The 26,247-nt window shown below is 40.4% G+C and overlaps 1 protein-coding gene across 1 annotated transcript in view; it reads left to right on the forward strand.

Annotated features, from left to right (window-relative positions):
• T265_10819 (hypothetical protein) overlaps positions 1–26,247 on the forward strand; it is a gene marked incomplete at both ends in the record, with an annotated part of 71,372 nt that overhangs the window by 40,523 nt on the left and 4,602 nt on the right. Inside the window, one exon of the mRNA XM_009177298.1 lies at positions 26,063–26,125. Within this exon, the coding sequence (XP_009175562.1) occupies positions 26,063–26,125 (63 nt within the window). The remainder of the gene's footprint in view (positions 1–26,062; positions 26,126–26,247) is intronic.

Here is a 26,247-nt window from a genome sequence, read left to right on the forward strand (position 1 = left end):
CTGTCCTTCGAAACTGCTAGAAAGTCTGATGTAATTATGGTAAGAGCATGCAAACTATTTCGGTCCAGTATAGTTGTCCAATCAATGGGCGGTGCAGTCTTTGTGAAGTTGAAGGGTATGTATATGCGATCATTGTGAACAGCTTCCTCCAGTCGGTTGAATCTTGGGAAGTTATGTAGAATTTTACCCTTCGGATCTCATTGTAAATGAAGCGTTACAAATCTACTGCATAAAGATCAAAGTAGTAGAATCTGACTGCTTTATCTGTATGGAAGCAAGCTGTATTTACAGCTACAAGTTACCTTTGGACAGATCCGTAGAGATGGTCTGCCTGGATGCGAATGCTGAGTCACTTATTCTCCGTAAACACTCATCGGTTCAGGTTTTGAGAACATGGTTAGAGTGCTCTTTTTCGGTTGAAATCCTTCATTACTTAACACCGGTAATATGCTCAGTCCTTCTTGCTGTTCAACTTAAAATTAAAGAATGGTCGTGAATATGGCCAAACGGACCAGAAGAACGCTGTGAACGGGAGTACGTACCAGAGTTAGTGGGACCCCACTGTTCACCATTTCAGAGGTGTGTTGTTCTCGCATCGAGATATGGGGTAACGTATTCGCCCTGCTGTTTGTTGCATCAAACTATCTAGGAGAATATCACCATATTAAACTGCAATTGGGTGTGCGTGCAGCAAGTCAACACGGTCGTAACGGTTACACAGAATGTTTTTGAAACTACACCAATCTCATGTATAAAAAAACCGAAAGGTAACAAGATTCAAGTTGGATTTCTGGACTTAAAGCCAAAAACCGGATGTTTAGTGCAAAACGTTGGAAGTACAGCGGATGTAGGTAGACATTAGGAGTATGCTGGTGGAAAACAGATACAATATTTTGTCCCCTAAAATGGCCCTCAAACGCTTAGGTAGCTCTTTAATAAAACTGTAGCCAACATGAAATCCAAGTACCCTACAGCTGCAGGATATACCCAGCGTAAGTTATTCGAATATTTTGGAAGAACATTCACGGTTTTGCCAGTGACCCCTGATGTATCAGCATACTATTATATCCGATAATAAAATAGAAGGCAGTGGCGTCCTGGTGTCAAGTATCTGGCTGAGAAAGCTGCTAGCCAAATCATTTTGGCTACACCACCGTATACATACTGGTAGAAAACTCAGTTTGGTGTTAATACCTCGTGACATGCCTTCCTCTCTGAAGCTCACTTTGGGGAAGGGAACGACAATCCTACGGATCTTAGCTTTCAGTAACCGTTCCTGTGTGAATGCTTTTACCATTAGCAAGCCACTTATTTTCAGTCGCACCCTATGGTTATGCCTATCTCTGAGGCATACGAGGAGAAAACTGCAAGACGTTTGTAAAAAAACATTTTGCCTATTTTCGCTTTCTTGTAGTTCAATAAATTCTGTTTTTATATTTTTACGTTACCCTCGAATAGCGAGGAGCCTAAGGCCTTTCTGGAACGAATCAAATAAACTATCCACTAAAGTGTGTAAGGACGTAAACATTACATAGGAATCCTACCTACGCCATTTTTCAACCATATTTCATCTTATACTGGCCGGGTGAAAGTTTCTTCTGGCACAACTTAAAATTCCTGTACCATGGGTTCAGAATCAATATCGCAGCAATAGCTAGTCGGTCCTGAACTCGAGAAGTCCCTGTTAGTAGTTTGCATATACCGAAAAACTTTAGTAAATGAGCTCCACCGTATTAGGTCTAGTAAGAAAGCTAATCAAGAAGGCATGTAATAAAAACTATTTCCCAAATCAGATGACCCAGAAATGGAGGAGAGCTGAGATATTTTAGAAAAATAGAACATTTATATTGGGATTCTCTCTAGCACATCAGTGGTGCGCAACTGTAACATGCAGTGTTAGCTCAGACATTAAATGGGGGGTATTCACATGTCACGGCTAAGATTCCGAACAGCAAGGCGGCTATTTCTTTTCTGCTCCTCCATTAATTCACAAATCACCTATGATGACGTTGCAGCACCGGCTGCAGCATACCTATTAGCTTGGCAAACTTGACGCATTGCACGCTTGAGTTTATTCCGATCAAGCGAGATTCATACACATCCAAGAACGAAGCTCTCTAGTTTGTCTCTCAAATAACTCCAAGCCTCCTGATTTAGTGCGCGAATGGATTGCTTTTAGGTTTATGGAATTCTGTGTGTAAAAACTAGTGAGCAACCATATCTTCACGGGTTAGCCAGATAGCGCCTACTGGTCATTATAGCATTATTGATTGGTATGAATAAGAACTTTTGATGGACGAAAGAGGCAACAAGATTCAGGAGTTATGGGGAGTGTGTCATGAAGTGGATTATTAAGCTTACCACAGGCAATTCGATGGTTTGCTGATATCTCTTTCATTACTGATCAGAAACAGTGAAAAATGGGTCAAATTTATTCCGAAATTATTGTGCTTCTCTTATTACACGCAGTTTTGCAGAGTGCACGCCACATTGGTCTTCAGAAAATACGAAGCAAACATAAAAGGGTTCCAAAAGAGTCGTCCAGTCTGATTGCTTTGTTTGACCATATTCTGTCTGACTCTCTGCATGCTCATCTGACTATTCGTTAATGGCGGTTTTAATAGAGCTCTATACTTAACTTACTACCTGAATCAAACTCAATTCTTTCAATTTATTCTGTGAACATTCATTGCAAAATCGGCCGTACCACAATCTATTAATCCCTATTCTAACGAACAGCCCGAATAGAAGTTCACAATCAGAGACCAGCATTCAAAGCATATAACGGAACAAACCACGAAATTCACCAAATTCTAATAAGTGCATCCACCGTGTACTTCAAGCTCCATCTAACTATTATATGAAAGTAACTTCTTTAAATTACATCTGATGGGATATTCTGTCTTCGCACAATTGTTGTAGCATGGTTTCACGAAAAAAGTATCGAAGTCAATTAATTATCGGTCAGTCTCGAGCTGAAAACCACTACATTTACTCCCTTAGGGACGGAAACAGTCAGTTTTATGTTCCGTTGAGGCAATGTGAATTTGCATCCTTCGAGACTGCTTATTAAAGTTGCATGTGGATTTGGCCTGAATAAAAGTATCAATATGTCCTCATGTGGACCACGGAAAGATCATGGCCCCTTTGAGCACGGTAGAAAAAATTGTATGAAACATAGTCTTCATAGTTCCACGTTTTTTGTATCTGGTGCAGGCCTGGAACTCAATAGGCGGACTGAAGTAGACTCATTTCCTAGAATTTTCGGCAGATGTTACATAAATGCAACACACTACTAATTAGGTGACTAAGAGGAGCTTTCAGAAGCCTTATGAGTAGTATGTTACGTCTGTTCAGGACGAATCACCAATGTCTGGTGCACCTATCATGTAAGCGGTTATCAAGTGGCACTTGACAGGTAATACAAGCAACGTGGCTGGGTCAGCTTGCCCATGCGGGTTCGGATTGAAAATGGCTAGAATTTCACTGCAAGTGAAAGAAGGCATATGATCCGAAGGAATCATCAAGAAGAATAACAACGAATAGAGGTGAGCACAAAATGTTGCCAACAGAGAAGTGTAGTTCAGGGGACAGGAGTCTTATGGTCTCTTAACTCATAAAATAACAAAATGGTTTACTACGGTGGTGAAAACCCCGTACCGAAAATCACGACGCCACATACAGTTAAGGATTTCATACCTAATCATCCGTGATTTCTAGTGACTAGTACTAGAAATGAAAGCTAATAATGATCGATAAAGTTGAATTTGGCGCTAGATTTTGTGGTTTCCGACTTCGGAAAGAAAGTACTGCCGTTTGACAAACAAGTGTGGTAGAATGACTCAAAAGGTTGAAAAATTTCCTGCCTTCACCGCAGGCCATTGTTCGCGGAGCAGATAACTCGGTAGGCACTTTGGATCAGTAGATCTCCATTGGCATGAAGCACACTATAAATCGCGCCGAATTTGAGTTAACGCTCAGCCGCAATGAGCACTCGAATGTTATGAAGGTGAGTGAATTTGGTCTGCCCGTGAGGTTATGCTGTCAAAAGTTTAAAATGACGTTCTGATGAAACACCATGTTTTTATTTATTTGAGTGTTTTTCGGAACATGTTTTGTAAATTCTTCCGCGAAATAACTCTCCTTCCCAAAATTTTATACAGTTTCATTAGCCTCTTAGTGATGGGTAATTCATTTTTGCAATTTTTCACTACCTCGCAATGCAAGATTATTGATCGGATAATGAATGCTTACATGTTTCAAACTTGCACCGTGTCGTGTATCAAACTCAACAAAAAGAGATTGACAACCTTGTTAAATGGTACTGATTTTGTGCGGGCATTTTTCTATGTTTTCTTACAAAAGCTATTTTATAACGCCTTTGTGGTGCGATGGATCTAACAGAGTGTTTTGCGGGAGCGATGGTTGTAAAACTTAACCAGAAATAGTTTAGCAGTAGATAGATGATGTTCCAACACCATTTATTTCTGCACAGCCAAGCGGTAGGTTCTATTGCATCGATTTCTTGGGTAACTTTGGTTGCCATCGAATGAACGTCTCTGCCAGTGGAGCACATTTTACGTAAAATGATCTTATTCCATCACAATTACAAGTTTCCACTCCTCCAGTCATAAAGCAAGCTGATTTAAGAAAAAACTCACGTTGCATGCGCTTCAAAACGTCAAGTAGCGCTGACAAGGCGTGTTAAACTTCAGCTGACTGCATAATTAATTGCTTTCATTTGTTTTTAGAAACCGCTAGGCACTCCTTTTGAATTCAACTTTCCGTGAGTTGGATGAATCCCACTGTCACATTGCTTCTGCCGAGAGAGTTAATGATTGCAGCGGAAATTTCTTTGTTTGATTACCGGGTTTAATTCGCTAAACAGCTTAACTATGTTGATCGTAGATGATTTTGAGTGCCTTGCTATTCAAAGATTTGCGTCCGCAATTTGCATATAAGCCTAGATGTAACGCCTCGTGTGAGAAGCTGATCAGCAAATTTGTAAATCCTTTGAGATAATCCAAGCGGATTACATCCCAATTAGTTTATCAGTCCATCTTAGTAAGCTTTTTGCCAGTAAGTCACTGTGACTGAGAAAGTTCACTAACTTTCTGAAAACGTGTCCGTCCGGAATTCGGGTTAATCAATGGGAGCGTCAAAACCAAGTGAATAAAAAAATGAAAAAAAATTCCAACCTAAATTTATTTCTCAGGACATTTCAGCCAGTTAAAAAGCCAACAGCAAAAATGCACTACTAATCTTACTTAACGCTACGGTAATCACAGGCTAATAGGATGGACTGATTGATTTTAGCCGTCATCCCCACTAGGAAAAAAGTTACGATTTAAGAGAATCAAATCCAACTCAATAAGGATAATATATTAAATTCAAACCACTACTATTGGAAAACTACCCGTTAAAACCTGAATTGTGTTAAACTGCCGCCATCCATTTGCTTGCAATAACAAAGATGTACTTGCATCCCAAAAGCTTCATTCACACAAGAACTTTCGTCCTTCTTGGAACTCACCAGGTGAGCGTGATGAGGCTAAGAGCTTGAGCCTCGAATGAGCCGGAATATGGTCGCATGTAGTGACACATGACAGGACACTGCTTTGAGGAGCAGATCAGTTTATTTTTGTCTGAAAGAACAAGGTTCACCGGAAGATGTCAGATTTCATGTAGGTAGGACTCGGTTTGAGATAAATTGTCCATAAAATATGGATTGAGATGGACCTAAGTACAGTGCTGTCCAAGATAAGCTTTACAACACCGGAAGTGGCTTAGTGATCACCGTGCCTGTAATTGCTGACCTAACGTTAAAGTGCGGGATACACTTGCGTATTTATTGAGAGTAAAGCCCGTGAGTTTGGGTGAAAAGAAGTGGACGGTCATATTGAATAGAAGCAACAGAAGCAAACAATATTTTTTTTTACCTCGTTTACAAATATTTGCCACTAAATTTATCATCTGACCAATTTATCTAGTTCTAAGGCCTGAGTCGTTTGATCAAATTGCCACATTACCACATCCTGTATATTCACGCAGGGAGCCGGCTTTATGGTGCTTTTGATCCAGTTACGTACAATGCCGTACTTGTTTATACCATTAAAATTGTGCACTACAGTTCTGTTTGCGGCCTAGGACGATTTATCACTAATAGCCTCTTCCTAGTAAACCGATGGAATTAACACTGGTGATCTATCGTGTTTATGTAAGTTACTCTGACAATGGGCTTTAACACAAGTGAAATATTAAATGTTCGCGCAACCTACCAACCGACCGGATATAAACCCGGTGCACGAAATGTGATAAGTTAGGGAAATCAGATAAAGATGATAGTTGAAAAGAAATCCAGGTTTAAACTAAACGTATAATTTATTTGACTAACCTCTGAAATGAAGCTGCGGAGTCAGACTCGAAAAGAGAAAAATGTGAACATCCTTACGGGTGCGCATTTCACATTTCAAGCTGCGGACTGTAAAACTGGCAAGTCAGCAAGTACTGATGTTTGACAGCCTAATGTGCCCCACGCGAGCATCATAGAGTTTAAGTGTGTTGTAGAAGTTGTAAGTGTACAAGAGGTCCGAGCAGACAATATTTATCAGAGATCTAACCAAGTTAGCAGTATTTGTTAGGACAATCTTGTGCAAAGCTACCGGTGCTGTGTCTCGTCATTAGATGCCGACTCTCTTTGAAAGCAGCAGCGAGATAAATAAGGGGCTGAGATGTTCGCTGTAAAACAGACTGCTGGTCGGTCTGTAGTAGATGGTACCCAAAACGAGAAGAATGAAGACAGTATGGAGATTAAAAAGTGATTTGCATAGAGAATACATGCCACAGTTAGTGTTGCAACTTCATATATATTTAAAATTGCCTCCAATCTTGAATGACTGCCTTCCCGGTTAACAATTCAAATGGACCACCCTTTTTTGGACTGGTGGAATTGATGCCTATTTCAGTTTTACAAGATATCTATATTCTCCGTTTTCCTTGCCACGCAAATCGTTTTTACCGCTCTGGTTATACTATTTCCGTACCAAATCCTTGGGCAGCTATATATTGTTTTAATTCATGAGTTTGAGACGCGGTTTCGTTCACGCGTTGACTGTTGATCCATATCGGCTTTGCTTGCCTTTTGGAGTACCTCACCGTTTGTCGAAAACCGTTGAGGTTTGTAATTTTGTATTCCGTGTAAATACTTTCATTTTTTATAGTACAGCACATTTGCGTAGCGATTTGTTCGGAGTTTTGCCGGTTTGGTTGCTAACCTTGGTGCTCTTTGCTCAAGAATTCAAAACGGTCGTAACAGTTAGGTACCAGCAACCAAACAATAAGTACGGCAGATCTAGAGCAGATCCAAGTGTAACAGCAATAGGCTTTTTGAGGTTTATAAGTATGGTTGTATTCTTCACTTCTAAGTGACACCAGAGTAAGGACGTGAAAGTAGTGAGACTGATTCGTTCCTTAGGACAATGGAAAGATTGTTAATTGTGGTTGTCCGTAGAATGGATAGAAATCTTGATCGCCGTGGCACGTGGGTTGGGCCTTTAGTGACAGGGCAGGAACAGCTGTGCATATCATTGGTGGGATTACCGTAAAATAATAGGCTAAGAGAAATCACGCCACAGTATGTGGTGTACACATTACAGTGAAACATGGGGAAAAGCGGATTATCAGTCAACTTTCAGTGAATTTGTTTGTCTGAATACCGTTTTTCTAGCCTGTACCGGATTTGATTTGACGCAGCCTGATCGTGAAGGATGTCATTCATACTGTATCATCCTTCCGGGGGAAATAAGCGGCCTACTTAGCATGTGGTACATATAAAGTTTCTTGGTTTTGTGAGGAGGCTTGGTAGTTTTCATTGTGAAACTAAAGTTAATCGATACGAAAAAGCACTGTCCGGTCTCACCTCAATTAGGAGTCATCAATTGTGTGCTTCTCACGAAACCCCAGCGAGGTTTGTACCGAGGACTTCTCGGGCACGGGGAGTCGTTATTCGAAAAGCCATTCAATACGTGATCATGTGCTGTAATTCTTCTTGGTTTATTTTCTTAGGGTGGTCTCATTTACAATGCGAAATCTCTACTGAACCTTTCAATATTGTTCGTAACTAGCCAGGTTGTATGGTTCTATATCATAACCGCAGTGTCGCAAACGTATGAAAGAATGTTCAATGATTTGTTGATCACACTAGAAACAAGCCTCGCTTTCCATAATGATGAACCAAATTCTACCATTCCTAGTGACAACCGTTCAAGTATGATCGGATCTACGGGCCAGTGGGTTCCTCAATCCATGTATAAAATCTTTGTAGGGGAAGCAAAGTTGTGGTGCCTGTTCTAAGTTTTTTTGGTTACGTAAGTGCGCTGAAACTGATCTCTAGCTTTGCTCCAAAGCAAAGTCGAATTTACCGGGCTAGCATCCTTCTGCTAGAGCACCTGTAATTTTCAGGATGGAGTTTTATAATGCACACAAAATGAAAATTCTCTGACCATGAGTTTTCGTATTTAAAATATTCTGCGTATGCAAAGGTATGGTCTCTACTTGTTAGTGCTATGCAGGAGCCTAGTGAGAAGAATCTTTGGAATTTATCCCCGAAGGCAGAAGTCATTCAAACAGTGAACGCCTGAGTTCTAACCTGGTGAGTGGATTACATCACGATCTAGCAAAGTAAAGAAAATCTTTGTCTGATAACAACTGCACCTTTGCTTGGGTATTATTTATTGTCGTCTTAATTTTGGAACTATCTCAGACAGGTATTATTCACAGAGGTAACTAACTCCAGGTTCAGTTTTTTACTTTTGGCAAACAAGAAGGCAGGTAGGTTGACTTGCATTTGTCTCTGTAAGTTGTGCAAAGTTACATGGTAGAGGTTTCACCGTGGAAATTACACTCTATTCACTCATTTGTCTAACAGCATCATGAGATGCCTCACAGGTTCTGATACCTGCATTGACGGAATATAAATTTGCACACATTAGGAGTAATTAACGTCCTAGATTATCTACTCAGTCCACAATAAGAACATAAGAGAGTCATCAATAAGGTCAAAATTTATAGAAGATAGTGGGTAAATCCAGTTTTATGTGCATTCATGTATTAACTTCTAATTAAACGGTAGAATGATGCAGGCTTTTGGTGCGATTTCACAAACGGAACTGTGACCAAACTTGAGCAACAGTAGTCTCTGGTAAAAGCATAACTTTCTTTGCAATTCGCCTTTTTTTTAGGTATGACACTGCTGTTCAGTTTTGATGCAGAATATGTTGCTTTCATCCGAAGAAGAGTCTGCTACTAACTGGGTCAACAAATAATTTAGATCCGGTTTCTGCAAGTGTTTTAAAAAAGTTTGGAGGTTACGAGCGAATTCCGTCATTACAAAAAACAGAATCTTACCGTATCACATATTTGTGAGATGTTTCAGCATTTTCAATGAGAAATGTTGGAGAGGCGTGCGTGCCAATTTCTCTGAGAAAATAAGGTACCAAATATTTTCCTCTAGTGGCTGGGCGATATCGCTGCAGAAGCAAAGTTAAACCAAAATAAGTGTGATAAATCCGGAAACCATAGGAGGGAAATCGAACGGTCCAACAGTATTTTGTCTTACAGACTTTTCTGGAAATGAATTCCGTGAAGCCACAATAAGTAAACCTGCTAGCTAAGCTAGAAGAAACCACAAGTTTCACCCTGCAAAGACGCATTAGAGAAAGTTACTTCAGATCCCGTTAGGAAGATATAAATTATTCAGTGTGATTCAAACGATGGAAGTGACATTTACAGAGGATGCTACCTTGAAAACAAAAAATAGACCGTTTGTGGTCTTCTGTGACAAGTCCGGCATATCCTTATATATGAGGACTGAAACCAAATTGAACCCCAGTATTTGGCCCAAATGTCCTGACATTTGGCAGGCTGGTGGTGGTGGACTGGCAACCTGTTGTTGAGGTTTACTTGAGATGATCGTTTGTCTGTAGTCAAAATCGGTTATGCAAAATGTCAAATTGTCAACTTTTCTTCCCCAGTGCGAAATCCCTTATTAATGTGCATTCTACGCCCGGAAAACTATGGTAGTAAGTGTCGTGAAAGCACTGGGCATTTATGTTTGATTTGACATGAGGAAGTCAATTGTATCCATGAGATGAACATAGTGCACCAGGCATGTCAGGTTTTGAAACATTATTTACATTTGCGAATTTCACTCATCCATATCTTTTTTGTTTGTTTTAATTGTTGCTTTGTAGGCTATAAAACTCAAGGGGACGTCTAGGTAGTGTCAGGTAAATTCAAAATATATAGCCTAAAAATTGAACATCCTATGCCTTAGAAACCATGTCTTTGTGATTTTCCTCAGGTGGACACTGCATTTACGGAATTCCCACAGTCGTCTTTGGTTTTCTGTTCCGTTTACTGTGAAATTTTGAAGGGCTCAGCGGTGTGGGACAGCCTATACTGGAACGGCGTAAAGCCGTTTCAATGAAATTCACGTAAGCATTTGCGGGGTAATGTTGGAACAGTATAGCCATACTAACGATTTCTACGGTGATAGAATTGCGTCATTCGGATGAATTATCTTGAACGGAAATTGTGCTATTCTGCTATGCCGATATTTGTGTTACCTTTTGAAGTTGTATATACGGCATTCCTACTCGCAGCCTCTTCGGTTACAGTTGGTGGGTTAGTAGCTCAGGTAATTGGAGTCACATGGAAAGTGTCACTGTCCACACAATTTACGCGTGCTAGGCTGATTTTCAATTGTGATCGGAATCTCTCTGCATTCTGGTGGCTTTTCAACATATCGAACGGGGGGCCCGATAGAACTAACTAATTGAAATCGTAGTTGAAAGCCTATATGCTGTGATAAATAAGGACCAGCCAGAGGATAAGGCACTTTATTTCGCCCGGTGTTGGTTACTCGACAGAAAATCTTTAAACTTTTAACGAGTTACTGCTGTTCCTAGTAGAGGATTTTGGAAAAGGAGTGTGTAGGTCAGAGTCCTGTTATTACTGGAGGTGCCAAAATCCCAATGGTATTTGGTAGTACTACTTTTGTGAGCCTTCCACGTTCAGCTTCCTATTAGGAAAGGTCAAAATTCACATGCAGCCAAATTAGGTTGAAACGGATCTTTATATGTCTTGGACCATAATCGATTCTTTATAAGAATTGGCAACGAAATAAAAATCGGTCATCGAGCTGGCGATAATGTATGTGGAAAGAGGATTCGGATCATTCATTTTTGACGGCACACAATAATATGCCTACGTATTGCAGAGGACATCATTGGCGCTGAGTAAAACCGTTTCTGTTGCTGTTGCAGAACTGTCCGAATTCGCCTTTGTGGAACCATCATCATAGAAACGGGAGGCCGGTCGACTACAAATGTAGACATGCTAATGAGAAACGATCAAATAAAAGTGTAGGAGCAATCGAAAGGTGCAGTATTATTGTCGCTCATTTCTACACGTATTATGAGGGCGAAATCAGCCACGGCCTGTCAGAGTTTTCAACCACCTTCATGAACATATACTGCGATAACTCGACCATCGTGCATAGAAACTTTACATAAACCAGGGGAGACCATGACTTTATGAGTGATATTTTTTGATGAGGCGTTACCTTCCTGCTGGCAGAAAGAATGCTTGCACTGTAAGTTCCGCTAAACTTGCAGTGCGATTGACTAGAAAAACATATCGGGTGAAATGGAGTGAAGCTTATCAGACTCACAGCTGCCATGCGGTCAACGTAGGATCTCGGGTGAGCTCTGAACCTAAGTTTTTTTATTCCATTCATCTGGAGTCGACTTTTTGAAAACGGACTCATTCAACTCAGCTTTTATTGTTGATAATTACGTGACGTAATTAGTTGATTCCCTATTCCTCAGGCTAGTTCATCACCCTTCCGTGACTGCTCAAGTTTCAAGACTGAACCGTTCTATTTTATACAAAGCCGACTCCACCTCAACCATTTCTATAGACGATTTGTTTACATTTATCCATGGACTTGTTGAAATTTTGTTCCACTTTGAACTGAACAATTTTCCCGCTTAATTTGTCCGATAGCACGCTGCCCTTCGTGTGCCATCCTGTGTTGCTAACTGCCCAAGGTTCACCAAGTCCAATTCAATATATTGTTCACTGCCCAATTGCGACTACTGAACAAACGCGGGTGAAGTTCGTAGAATTCGGTTTCGCCGCAATTATTACTGACCGTCCGTTGGTGAATTAGACTACACGTTACCTGTCAGATAGGACACCTAGATCGTGCGTTTAGGCTAAGTAACCTATTCCCTGCTTTGAGATCACGGCCTTAGCACAGGATCGTACAATTGACATTAGAGCACGAAAAGTGGGGCAATAGCTATCGACGATAGATCATTTCCGAATGTCATCGGAGATATTTCGAGAAGTGTGCTCCAACTCACACCCAAGATACAGTATAACCCTGAGAATTTTAAATGTGTATAAAATCAGGTGAGTCTATTACATTTCTTTCAAGGTTGATCAGTTTCAATCTTTAGGCATAGGGTCAGATTTGATGTGTTGGCTGTGAGAAGTGTAATTATAAACTACTTAAGGCACACGAGTAGATAATTTGAAAAACCTAAAACAGTTTTTTGGGAGTTCCTGGGGCTCCATACTTATTTGATTTGAGGTGAAAGAGTCGAATTGATTTGCATTGTTGACCAAGTGCAGCGACTACAGGTGGGAAGTAGGTGAATTGCAAACTACGGAGAATGGGAAATAATGCGTTGTGAGCTTGAACTATTGGGCAAAATTTGGGTCCACCGTGGAATGCGGAAGTGAGAGACGCTTTCTGGAATATGGAGTAGCGCGTCTTTACTTTGTCAGTAATTCAGCCAGATGGGATTGCTTGTTTCTTGCATGTCATCCACATGTACGGCCAACTGATACATCCGTAAAATAGCTTGAGTTGAAACTTTAGATAAGCGAAGATATAAGATGATTCACTGACCACGCACCACCCTTTTAAGTCCCAGAACATTTTTTACTTGAATCCATCAGTCGAGCTCGAATATATCCCTTCCGGTTTTCAACAAAAGAATTTCTTTCAAAAGGAATTACTTGAATTGGATATTTAACGTTCCTATGAACAGTATTGTATTTTTTTCTTCTGAGCGAAAGCGAAATATGTTCCATGTACTTGCACCCCCGTGTTTAGTCAACGAAAATTCAGTTCCCATGGTTGGTCGGAACTACAGGATACAAAACGTGACGAAGTTATTTCCCGTGACAGTTTCGAGAGCTGCGCGCTCCACCCGTGCACCAGTGCGACGTGCTTCCAGGTTTATCGTTGTTTCCTATCACACCGGGCATTTTTGTTTTCAATCAAACTACAGGAACCAAAACCACCACGTGATAAAACGGGATCATACACCACACAAAATCTTACGCATCGAGAATCATGTTAATAATCTGAAATCATAGCCTAATTCATCTTCCTGTCTAGCTTCAGCAGCTTCATTGGTTTTATGATTGTTGTACATTCAAGGGTACCGCTTTGGGAGGCCGAAATAGAAACTACTCAACTCATGCCTATTAGCTCCTGCGGCTTTATAATGTGACTAATGTGAAAGTTCTGATCACCGTTTTTGAGAGGCTAATTGCTATTGGGCTTTCACTTCTTGGAGTTGGCACTGGTAAGATTTCGGCGGTAGCTGGAGATAAATTGACTTGAGTGGACCCGAAAAAAAGTAAAACACCTGCCGACTACAAATTATATTCTGGTCGGGGAGTGTTTTTCGCATGGTGATTCCCTCAATCGCGGATACCTTACAAAAGACATGGGCAGCCTTTGTACCGTATGTTGGTAAGGACTGAATATTTGTTATTCTATCTAACCATCGCGTGAACACGCAATCCATCCTGAGTATTCTTTTAAAACTGAAACAAAGGAGTGAAAATATATTAAAACTCGTGAAAGATGGAGTATAAATAACTGCAATGTGGGCTTTCCCGGGTGATGCTAAAGAGACCAATGATTATTTCCAAACAGAATCGAAATTTACAAACAGAACTTGTGGACAAAAAGTGCATATATCGAGCACAGTAGCCCGTTTTACATCCTGCGGATCGCGAATTTGGCCAAAGGATTCCAGCAGTGGACTTTCCAGACATTCTGTCCTGCTGGATGATCCAGTTATTTAATCTCAACAGCCGTCTAACCTTGCTGAGGAGATGATGACAAACAGGTGTAGCAACTTAGTTTTATTCCATAAATTCTCGTGATGGGATCATTGCTTTCTTACACCCGAACAGGCTCATAATGTAAAACAAACATCGGCCTATTTGTGTCATTTTTTATTCAGATCTTTGTAGCCGACGTTGTACTGGATGTACTAACAGATATCCACTACCACCAATTCTTTACATATGCGACTGTAACGAAAGACACTGATAAAAATTATCGAAATGCGTAGATAAAATTCTGTCCTAACAGAAGAACAAAAAGCAACAAGAAATCATAAAATTCACAGCTTTTTCCATACTTAAATCCTCCAGAACCGGATTGATTCAGTTTCCATAACAAACTTTACTAGCTTAAACATACAATAGCAAGAAACAGACGGTACAGCTTACGGGTTCATCATTATATTCATTTTTTAAGATGGGGCGTTTTTAGAGTATCGATATATAACAAACTGTCTAGAGAAGTTTGGAGCTGATTCTGTAAAAAGTTGAAGCTGGAACGTCCGAAACTTGCGTTTTGATAACTCACGACACACGTGAAAGTAACTCCACATGAATTTTGTACGCAGTGAAGCATTGGTGTTGAACACTGATGTCATGCTGTCGATGATGATGATGATGCCACATGAATTTGAGTAAAAGCGCCTGCATAAAGATGACTTGTGTTCGAGTTATTGTGCCTCGTGGGTAGTGCATCTCCGGCAGAAATGCAAAAAATTCGCTCTTCTCCGGTAACCCTACCTCAAAAACGAGTTATCTCCGGGTTTCTACTGAGGTGGCCTAATATCCGAATTATCTAAGAAATTGTATCAAACCAACTTTAAAAATACGGAAACCTAAGCTATGAACGTCGTGATATTTCAGCGCATTTTCCCAACGAAATATTGTTTTCCCAACGAGTTGCCGTAGTTATTTGCTCAGCTGGAATCCAGCGGAATGGTCCCCATATATATTTTTTTGATTTCGACGACGAATACAGGACATGAACTAAGAAATTGTGCTAAATATCGCTTAGTTGCTTGTGAGGGCAGAAGTAACTTGACCCAAACTGTGATTCAAAACCAAAGTGGAACTACTGGCACTTCATGATCCGGATGCTGATAATAGGAAAGTATAAGCTCCGTAGTAATTGGCTCCAAAACAAACCTCACCAAGTAGTAAGGATGTGCGGTTGACTGAAACCGTGGGAAAGAACTCACAAGCAACATAAGTTAGTTGGTATTTTTCCAATTCTGTGTTCATATTCGTGGCATTTCCCGGACATGAATGGAATTCCAAGTAGTGTAATACAAACTAGATGCTGAATTTGTGCTTTTTAAATTCCACCAACCACAATATTCCGTAGAATTGGGAGAAAACACTGAAAAGCAGTATGTTTTACTTTAGCCCTCTGCTTTCTTCGGTCCGGAGTATGCCTGCATCCGATGACACAGCGACATGATTTACCACTGGCACTCAAGCGGGTGCACCTGTTCGCTGATTAACGGAATTTCCATTCCCACCAGTATTATTTTATGTCATCACTATGCACACAGAGACAAAGCTTTAAGATGTTTTTTTTCGGTGAACAACTAACCGCAGCCAGCTGCTAATCAATTGTCTTTTTGTCTTTCAAAAAGTGGTTTCCCTTGCAAACTTTGACGTCACTTTTCCTTCCAAATTTAGGCTGGACAAATCATGGTCACTACTTTTCCAGATGGAAGTTCCTTTAGATCTAAGTCTTTCTCTAAGTCTCTGGAATGCACACAAAAAGCATAAAATATTGATGTACGCTCACTCCGTGGACGATGGTGAATTTGTATCTGTAGATGATTTGTGAATGTTTATCTCGATTGGTGGGAAATTGAACGACCAAATGAAATTGACTTGAGAGGACAGTAAATTTCTTTCGGCACCATTGCCTTCACATTTTAAGCACAGTCTTCAAATGTCTTTCTTAATACAGGGGCTTGTTCGTTGGGATTTTTCAGTGGTCCCGTTGCTAACCGGACTCTTTTGCGCTTTCTGTATATGTGTGCTCTGTATCCTCAATTACTTCTCAGTGAGGGCCGTTAGGATATGCCACCCAGTTGTCTGACTTTTGACATTCAATATTATTTAAATTTGTCCGGCGCGGACTACCTTCATCTTGTTAATTTTATCAAATCAGCACTTGACGACATCTGTGGTATTTCTGGAACCCGTAAAACGGTTGGGAATATCATAAGGTCATCAAGAAGCTGAACATTTTGAGATCAAGTATTCATTCTCTTCCTAATGGCTATTACAGGTGTAGGCAAACTGGTGTGCTGGTGAACAGTATCGACTGCATAAGTAACCCACGGGTGCACTACTGAGCATAGGCAGCCGATTTACCCTTCTAAGGTTTGACATGTCGGCGCTACCTAACCAGCCACTTAATGGTAAGGGAACTGGGGTGAACCAACAAGGTCGCATTCAGCTAATTTATATAGCCACCCTGGTTCATGGAAGCTGAAAACCAAACCACGCGCATTCACCATAGGTGTTGCTTATGAAATGCATTTGCAGTCAACTGAATTTGATTTAGCTGGCTCGAAAGGACATCCTACAATTTGAACAACAACGTCTAGATGACAGCATCTAAGGAACCTTTTGTGGAATTATGTTTTAACCCGGTAACCCAAAGCTTACAGTTGGCTTGGTTCTGTTGTCTCACTAAAGCCAAGCAAGTCTCCAAATGCGCACATCACACGAATCGGGTGAAGCAGCCTTCTGTTAGTTCCTGGAGCGGCCCTAAACCCAAGCGGGACTCTGAACAAGTTGTTTGAGAGTTCTGTCTTCCGAACTATGTGGGCGCTTTCACTAGGTACTGTCCTTATTGAATTACTAGCGAGCAGGCAAGACAGTGGTGGCAAACTGGCTTAGTTACCTCCATTTCCGACATCAAAGAACAAAGGATAGTCAAAGACCTCCGATAAGTGTTACGTTCCCGCATTGTCCTCCTAGCTCTCGTCAGATTTATGCTAATAGCCTGTATATTTCAGCCTTACGCCTAATTTTGAGCACTTTTAGGAGACTGAACGTACTGTCGAGTGAAATTCCTTTGCAAGAATTTTCATATTTTGTCCTGGCTGGCCTTTTGCTCTTCGAGACTATCCTGCAACAAACCTGTCCATATTTTATAAACTCTTCTCATCCAGGAAGGCAATAACAAGCAAAGTGGTGCTAACTGGATAGTAGTTTATCAACAATTAATTCCTGCTCAAGTTTATATTCAACAGGATTCAGCAATTTAATCACAATGGTGGAAGGTTTTTGCCTTGTTTACGGAAATGGTGCAATTATCGATCAATAATTTTTAAAATGACATCTGGTAATGGCCACAGTAGCCCCAAATCCTTCAACTCAGATTTGCTAATTCAATGACCACAATTTTTCAAACAGCCATATCAGTTTTTTGTTTTACCGAGAGGTTGAAATGCAGTTTAGGTGTTGCGTTACACAATTTAAAACTGATAATATTCTGGCTTCTTACTAACGGATACCAAATACTATTGATCCCACGTACAGGATATCAGTCCTGTTCTGCATCGAGTTTTAAAGGGTAGTGAAAAAATGCACTCACGTCACATACCTTACGCACACTCATTCCACCATAATTATTCCGATTTTGCAATATTAGTCATGTAGATGTAAGCCGATTATACTTAAAGAATAGTGTGTGAACATTGATCATAAGGTACCTCTAGAAAGGCTTCTTTCCTGCATGGGCCAGTAGTAACGGACATCTTGAGTTGCCGCCCACGTCACATAGCCATGACTGCCAGGCTGACAGATTGGCGAAGACAATCTGATTGTATCGTACCGTTATGCCAGAGTACAATTGAAATTACCTAGCAGAATTTCTGAAAACAGTTGAAGCGTACTCCAAGAGATTGGCTGATCATACGCAACTGGATATCATGTATCCAACCGGAAGAAGATATTTTACAGGAATTCCGAAGTACCACACTTTTGTCGCTTTTACAGTCTTCGTGTTCGCAGAAGAGTAATAAACAGCCCTTCAGATGTCGAATGACCGCACATGTTTTGCTCCATATTGCCAGTGTAATCTGTGACTTTGGTGGCATTTTAGGTCGTGTTCTTCGTTTTACAAGAAAACGACTAGCTTTAGCTGGAAAATTAGAACCTAGACTTGTTGGAAGATGAAAGTTCCCGCCAGTTCCCTTGATTGGAAGTATCTGGAGGTTAACCAGTAGGGAGGTCTATGAACTGGTTGTCCGATATCCTATCAAAGTTTACAAAAACGTTCTTTTATCGGTTAATGTTGGCCTCTATACCACCGAAATCCACTTCCTTAAACTCTTCCACTCGTGCTTAGATTTTTTGTAAATTAATTTATTAGTCTCCTCTTGCTACAGTCATCTGATTCATTGTAGTTTCATGGAGGGTTTGTGTAATACGTTCCCTTATAAACATGATTACAACAATTCTGCAGTCCAACAGATGTAAGGTAAGTAAGGATTTCTGGGCAAGTAATATACAACCATTTGACCTGACATGCGTAGTTCATAAGCACACGTAAACGAACGTCAGACGGCACGTAGAAACCTTCTTACGACAAGAGAAGAAATTTACCCGTTCTGCGTCACCTCTGATGGTTGACAAGGCCCAAAGTAACTTCATTCATGTTTCTGTTGGCTGTCTTGCCATTATTGAGCTTTAACTGGTCATAAAATGGCAATAGACTTTCTACGATGTTAGACAATATTGATCGGTTTTATCCGGCAAGCTTGCATTTTAAGCCTGAACGGCGTGAACCTCTGAATACGAGTGACCACACGAGTAAGGTAGTAAGCCAGGTGTGACTTGTAAAATCAAGGTGTAAATTTTACGCATAAGCGAAGTGAGCTGTGGTGGCTCCTACATGAGAAATCTAAATGTACAACGTCTGTACAAATTTTTCGCCAGTAAGAGCAAGTTTTATGGCTTGTGAGTGTTTTGCCATTGCATTTGTTAGTAAATTAGTTTTTTAAACTCAGCGGTTAAGGAAACACCCTACCTTGCTTTTTATCCTACTTTTATGAATAAATTTGAGACCAAAAGAGTTATCAGGATAGCAAAGGTCCTGCCTTAGGTACCAATGTGTTTTTAAAGTATAAAAAGCTCGCTGGGCCTAAAACATTTAAATGAGTCATTGCTGTCCAGTGAAATGTAGGAGATCAAAGAAACTAGCTCATCAAGTGGAATGATTTCAACCTAGTTATGGCATCTAATGAAATGATTCTGAGCCGCTATTGTAAAAAAACGGAAATTGGTTCCGATTTACCCTTTACTAAACAAACGGTATGGGAAAATATCTATATAGATTTAGGTCACACAAATCAGAATATGGAATTTTTAACGCGTTCCTGAGATACGACTTCATAATTATTCTCCTGGTATTTTTTGTGCATTCTTAAGTTTATGGAACACCTCGGAACACTCGGATGATTGGACGGTAAAGGCTGTTTGAGAGGAATGATTGATTGGATTCGTTCCGAACTAGAACAGATTAAGCAGAAACTTTTAGCTTGTCAAAAAGAGGAAGTAACGGTCAGATGAATTAAAGCATACTTCCTCAAGTGCAACAAATCCATGTTGAAGGATACTGTAGGACCAAACAGCCAAAACGGATAGCGTGCAGTGTATTCAAACGATTTGAATGAATTTAGTAGGCCGAATTGTTGAAGTCAAGCTGGGCTTATCTTGTCAAACGGAACGTAAGAGCTGGATTCCGATTGCAGGACACGATCAGCTGGTCAGTTCCTTCTGTCCAAGAGGTGTACTGAACTAGAAGTCTGAAATGCTTCATTTGATTTCCCTCCGTTGACGATCAAATACGTAAGGGATATAGGGCCAGTGACTTTGGCAATTTTACGGTACGTTTATTTGTATGGCTTTAATTTTTGACGACTGTGTCCACCCCGGGTTTCTTTCTTCAGCTTTAGGTAACGGAGTTACCCACACGACAACGAAGTTCACCAATCTTTTGAGTCTCTAATCAGCAAAGTAAATTTTGTTGACGCAAATTGCCCCCACAAATGTTTCCTGTAGGAAATGGCCTCTCGGTACCAGTTAAAATCGGTAAAGGTCTGCGGGAAGTAAGATTGATGTGTGAGGGGAAAGCTCAAGTATTACAAATTCATGCATATATCACCTTCCTTGAATAACGGTCAAAGTCCACGGCGTCAACTGAAGAAATCTGTTTTTATAAAAAATACTCTACGGTATCTCTTTTTTAACACCTGTAGAATGTAATGGGTGGCAGCACGTGTATCAATTTTTCATCAATTCCAAACCAAAGTTTTCCAGAATTTATTATGCAAAATAGAAAACGGACATTGGTAAACCCTTTACATTGATTGCTGATGTTTTCTTGTACCAAACCACTTATCTGCGATGGTTTGCTACCCAACACCCTATTGGGGTTTTTGTTAAAAAAGAAAACAAGATGCCTTCTGTTCAGCTGAACAAATTGATTTGATTCGGTTGATTGTAGGCATTCACCTATGGGAATTATTTTCTCGAGATTTCTTGGAGAGAAATTGTTATCGTCCCTCAATCAGACTTTACCAACTAATGGCTATTTGACGATGGATTATATCTGCATTGTCCTGTGAGATCGCTGCTTTTACATAGTTACATAAAACTTTTTCAAGCTCAAACTCCAGTTGCTTGGTCGGTCCAAGTGAAAAAATATCCACACGTATTCACATCCACATATTCTACCCAATAATTTTATCCTAATCAGTGTGAGCAGACTTCAGGCTTTACTTTTGTAGTAGTCGTTTGAGACGTGGAAGCGACGTGGAAGAGACGGTGTAGCGACATTCTCCAAGCGCCTATCCTTAGGGATGCTTCTACCGGAGTGAAAGGGCGACGGCGGGTATTGGTTCTAGCTGACGGTTCACTGGTTGCATGCCAAACGATGCGCCAAACGATTGGCGTTTTTGAACTGATAGTCGTTAAGTTCCGGCTAAATGGGAGGATGAGATAACATTCGGCAACGGACAACAATGACGACGGTTCCGCCCCATCACTTTTAAGGATTATTTCGCCTCGTGCAGATCACATCATGCAGGCCAGAGGCACCCTATATCTAAACCCAAGTGACAATGCAGAAATCATGATATCTAAGTCAGTCACTCATGCGAATTTATTGCGTTTCCAGGGTCCGTGCAAGCACTGATATCGAAATAGACTACACCCTAATCTTTTATTAGCATTCTTCTCAATGTTGTGTGGATTTATTACGACCGATGATCGGCATCCTAGAAAATGGAAAGAAGTCTTGCCAATTTGCCTTGAACAAATCCAGTTCAGAGAGTAACAAATTTGGTCATCTGTACTCCATGCAGACAGTAGTAGGATTACAGTCACCGAATAGCAAAAGGAAGTCGTTGGTTGTAGGCAAATCGTTCCATATGGAAAGAAGTAACACAGATTAAAGTATTCATAGTGAAACGCTGGAGTCAAAAAAATATGGATCCGGAAATGCTGTTGTCAACCAAGTCGTGATACCGTCCCCGTACTACAATTGATGAATAATAGTAAGGACAGCTTGCTCATATATTTCAACCTTTATTTCAGTGAGTGGGGAAACCTGGCGGGAAAACACGACAGACACACACGGTATGAGACCCAATGAGAGGAAAAGACACACAACGGATGGCTGCGTGGGTGATTTTTACATTCAAACTGAAACGGACTTGTTGTTTGTTTATCTGAATTGTCGGAATAAGCAGCTAACCTAGCATTTGGACTCCTTTATCCTATAGAATTTTTCAGCTGGATACCTTAGGATGTGTGTGTAGAATATTTTTCATGGTGGAGAAGTAGGCTGTATACTTGTAGTAGGAATCCATATTAGTACAACTTTTTAGCAGTTCCTCCGGGGAACTAGTCATGGGAGAGATTGTTTTCAGACTATCTTTTGCTTCCTGTAAGTTATCTGTTCAACATCTTACTCAAACATAACTCCAACGAGGCCACGCCCATTCAAAGGACTATACAGTAATCAGATGTCCGCAACGTGAACGAAATCGATTGTTTGGTGCGACAAAGTTAGTCACTAACCACGGGAGAACATAAAAGTAAAATTAGTTTGTTAGATTTTGGCGACAAAACTCATCCATTCGTGTTTTCCATAAGCAGTGGACAAAAGCTAGTGAGCATGGAATTATCTACGTGTAAAAAGGATGGCTTGCCTTGGTGCACAAATAACAAGTGATTTCCTGTACATCTAGGATTTGTGACTTTGAATATAGGGAATGAATGGTCTGGGAGGTGAAAGAGTCATGCTTAAACTAAAGCATGAAAGAAACTCCCACTAGAAGCCACAGTGCGCTTTGTGAAAGTTCGTGGAACATACTGACAATGATCATGCTCTCTGACGGATGCATTTGTAGGGCAAACATCGAACTCATGCGTAATGGAAATTTTTCTAAAATACGGTCATTGATTCTAGTGGGGTAGCTGGTCAATTACGGTTTATTCGCTTAGTCAGCATGAGGTATTTTGGTATCCTGCTGTGGACTGCAGAACAAGTATCGCTAATGACATGGTTAAGGAGAATTCTCCTCTTTGAGAAGAACAAAAGTACGGGGTTTTCAGATTCCAACATAAGGAACGGGCTAGTTCAAGTCTTTGGGGTAACTTATGAAGCCTGCTTGCTCCATAATGAATCAAAATGCGTTAAACAAAAATACATTCTTTGTGAAAATACTAGACTATGTTTTAATGGTTCACAATTATCAGCTCAACTCACTATACCTGAGAGGGCGAATTAAAGTCAATATTTGCTGGATCATTGTTTACACACGGGTTGTTTTTTGACGCGTAACCATCATGCCAACATTCATTCAACTTTTCGTAAACGTGTAAGCCTTATTCAGAACACCGAACTATTTCGGGTGGAAAACACAAGCTCACAGAATTAGTAAAGGTGGAACAATGTATTGCCAAGTATTTAAGTCTACTTTGTCAGACAAGAAATCCGGGGAAAAGGAGGCGCTGTGAGTATGCGGGAACGCCCAAAAGTTTTCCAGAAATTCGGTGGTTTTTTGGGTCAATTAGTTCAGCGGGATAAGGATAGCAGGGGAAACGATTTATTTGTCGAACGTGTTGGTTTACAGGAATTAAGGCATTTTGTTATTGGTATTTACTTTTGTTAAATATCAAGCAAAACACAGAACACCAAGTAAAGGCATCAAAAGATGAGCTATATTCTAACCTTTGAGACAAATGATAGTGAAATGCTAACCGATGTGAGGATAGCAGACACTGCAGGGAAATGTACGCAAGATGTTTTTGATGCAGGTGTGAATGGGACTCATGTGAGCTATCAAGAAGGCATGGGCGGCATACAAGTACTTGTGGTGAATTCTTTAGAAGTTTCAAGAGATCACGACTCCTGTTTTATGTAAGATACCCCTCAATCATTTAGCTTACTAAATTTAGTTTAAAAGTCAACATATTGCAGGATTTCACCTTTTGCAATGATGCAAATAAGAGCCGTGTAGGAGTTCAAATTTCATGAATACATCAGCAAATAATATAAGGATTCCTCCTCTTTGGACGTGGTTAACCGAGGAAGTCATTTAACTATCTGACCGTTCACGAATGTTCTGCAGAATTTCACATCATGTTAACAGGACAGAACTTGAAAAAAATGTTCGGATTTGTCTTAATCCCAATGGTTTGAGCCAACGCTAAACGTTGTTAGAGAAAGAGGAAATCGAGACAGTGTTCAGATAAAAAATCGGACATAGAGTGAATCTTATTACTGCGGATGGTGTGGTTTTGCTGGTCACCACTCACGTTGCATCTAAAAGTGCAAGATAGTGTGCATAAGACCATAGGGACAACCTGATTTTGAGATTCAGACAATTAAGCACGCTCATGCTTTCCACTTAAAAACTTTGTGAAACCGGATTATAGTCTCACGAATTTTATCAACCTTTAACCACAGATATCAAAGTTGGCACCGGAAAGGGCGGCACTCCATTATTTAAGCTAATGATGTCAAAGTTTCATTGATGAGTACTAAATATAGTCAATAATCAGCTAAAGGTAATCCAGTGCGCAGATCACTCAGTTGTTCAACAAATATCACGTGGCACAGATCTTATGAGCGATAATGGGTAGTTCTGCTGGGCAACTTGCAGTAAACGAAAACTGAGGTGCTCAGTTTTTAACTAAAAGTTCCGAACTCAAATATTTGTGCAGCTTTTCTAGTCAAACATGATTAGCGATTTGAAATGAAGAAGAAATCCTGTCGGCTGCTTTGGGTTAAACTTAAGTCGACCCCACTTAAATAGAACCAACACTGACAGGGTGGGTTCCACTGTTCTTTTCAGAGAAACGGGTGAATAAACGTTGGACATAAAAAGTATCCATCGGGAAGAATGAAATACTCATCTTCCCCTCTAAACATCGATTCCGAAGAAGAAACCGATATTATCTAGCATCTAGACAGCTTGATGCACCCCGATGCTATCTGTACACATCACAAACTCTAGGATTATGAATGCTTCCGATCATTCAGTGCGTGAGGAGTCAAGGAATTAGTTTGCTGAGCTGCTGGTTTGCCAACAGCAGTCAATATTTGAGGTTTTAAAGAGTTCCCATGTTGAGACGTTCGTTTCATCTTAAACAAAACGTACTAAAGGCTACAGACAAATCTTTGGGGGTGTTGCTCGTTATAGGACTGTCTGTCTTTTCCCATGCAAAACAAAAATATCTCGTTTTCTCCAGCAACCTGACACGAAACAAGAAGGAAATTTAGAAGAATCGATTGTGTGACAATACTCGTCAGGTGGAATGTCACCATTACCATGGATATGACATGAAAGTAAGTGGTTTGCGGGCGGGTGAGAATAGCTTCGTAGTATTACAAAGAGAATATAGTTCGTAGCAATTCGGAAGTCGAAGTGTCCACAACCCAGGTAATACTGGATCGAGCACAGAAACGACTCTCTTACAGGTCTCGAGTTGACCACATATATTAAGCATAATGGTTTCCCAATTGGACTAAAATCGAGGGAAACATGTGATCCCAACCGATTAGTTCAAGATTGATCACTTGATCACGGGATGAGTGAGCTAATTAAAAGATAGGCGCTCAGGTCGACGTGTTGCTGGATAAAGAGATTTAAATAACTGGCCTCAAGATGGCAAATGCCTGTGTGTCTTGGCTTTTGAAAATGTCCTGAAACTCTACGACTTTACTCGAAGTTCAACATTGTGGAATTTCACCAGTTTCATCACAATGTTAATTAAAAGGGACCGGAAATTTGACTGAACGAAAATTGGCAAGCCATCCCTATGTTTGACCTTTCATTAAATGTAGTAGACCAGAAGTGATAATCTCTTAGTTGTAACAGCCAATATCTGAGTATCTTCTGACGAAATCCATGCAAAAGCGCTTTTTGCTGGAGTTGATACACAGTGCAATGTTTCTTGTTATAACGTGTTTTTACTCGACTGGGGTGAACTTTGTCTCAATCACAGTCTGAATCTCTTTCGTTCACAAGTTCTTTTAGCTACGATGTTGTGATTCCATAGTTTTGTGTCTGCCTAGAGGATTAGCTGGAATGCTCAATGTTTTCTGAAATCATATTACTGAAAATGAAGATTGTAATCGAACACTTGCGCGCGAACACGCCACATAATTCGAAAGGGAACACATGGTTTTTCTCAATGGTAGCTGAAGAGACATCAAAGTAAAAATTCAAGGTCGTTCGCCTGGATGGCTGAAATCTCCGTATTTGCCTCGTCAAACGGTTACTTGTGTTTTTGCCTAGGCCTAAGTTTTGGGTTACTTATTTTCTTCGCATTTTTCAAGAAATCTGGTTTGATCCATCCTGCTTCATCTGCCGATTATCACGGGCGTTATCATTACAACCAAGTAAGCGGGCTTACCAATTTGATGATGATATGAGGAGGTTCTGAAATTTAGCCTAAGATTTTATCGTCTTAATGGCCAGCCTATACAGAAGAACCGCGAAGTCCATTCGAATAGACAGCAAT

Source organism: Opisthorchis viverrini (genome assembly GCF_000715545.1).
Source record: "Opisthorchis viverrini unplaced genomic scaffold opera_v5_410, whole genome shotgun sequence".
In the NCBI taxonomy this organism is placed as follows: domain Eukaryota; kingdom Metazoa; phylum Platyhelminthes; class Trematoda; order Opisthorchiida; family Opisthorchiidae; genus Opisthorchis; species Opisthorchis viverrini.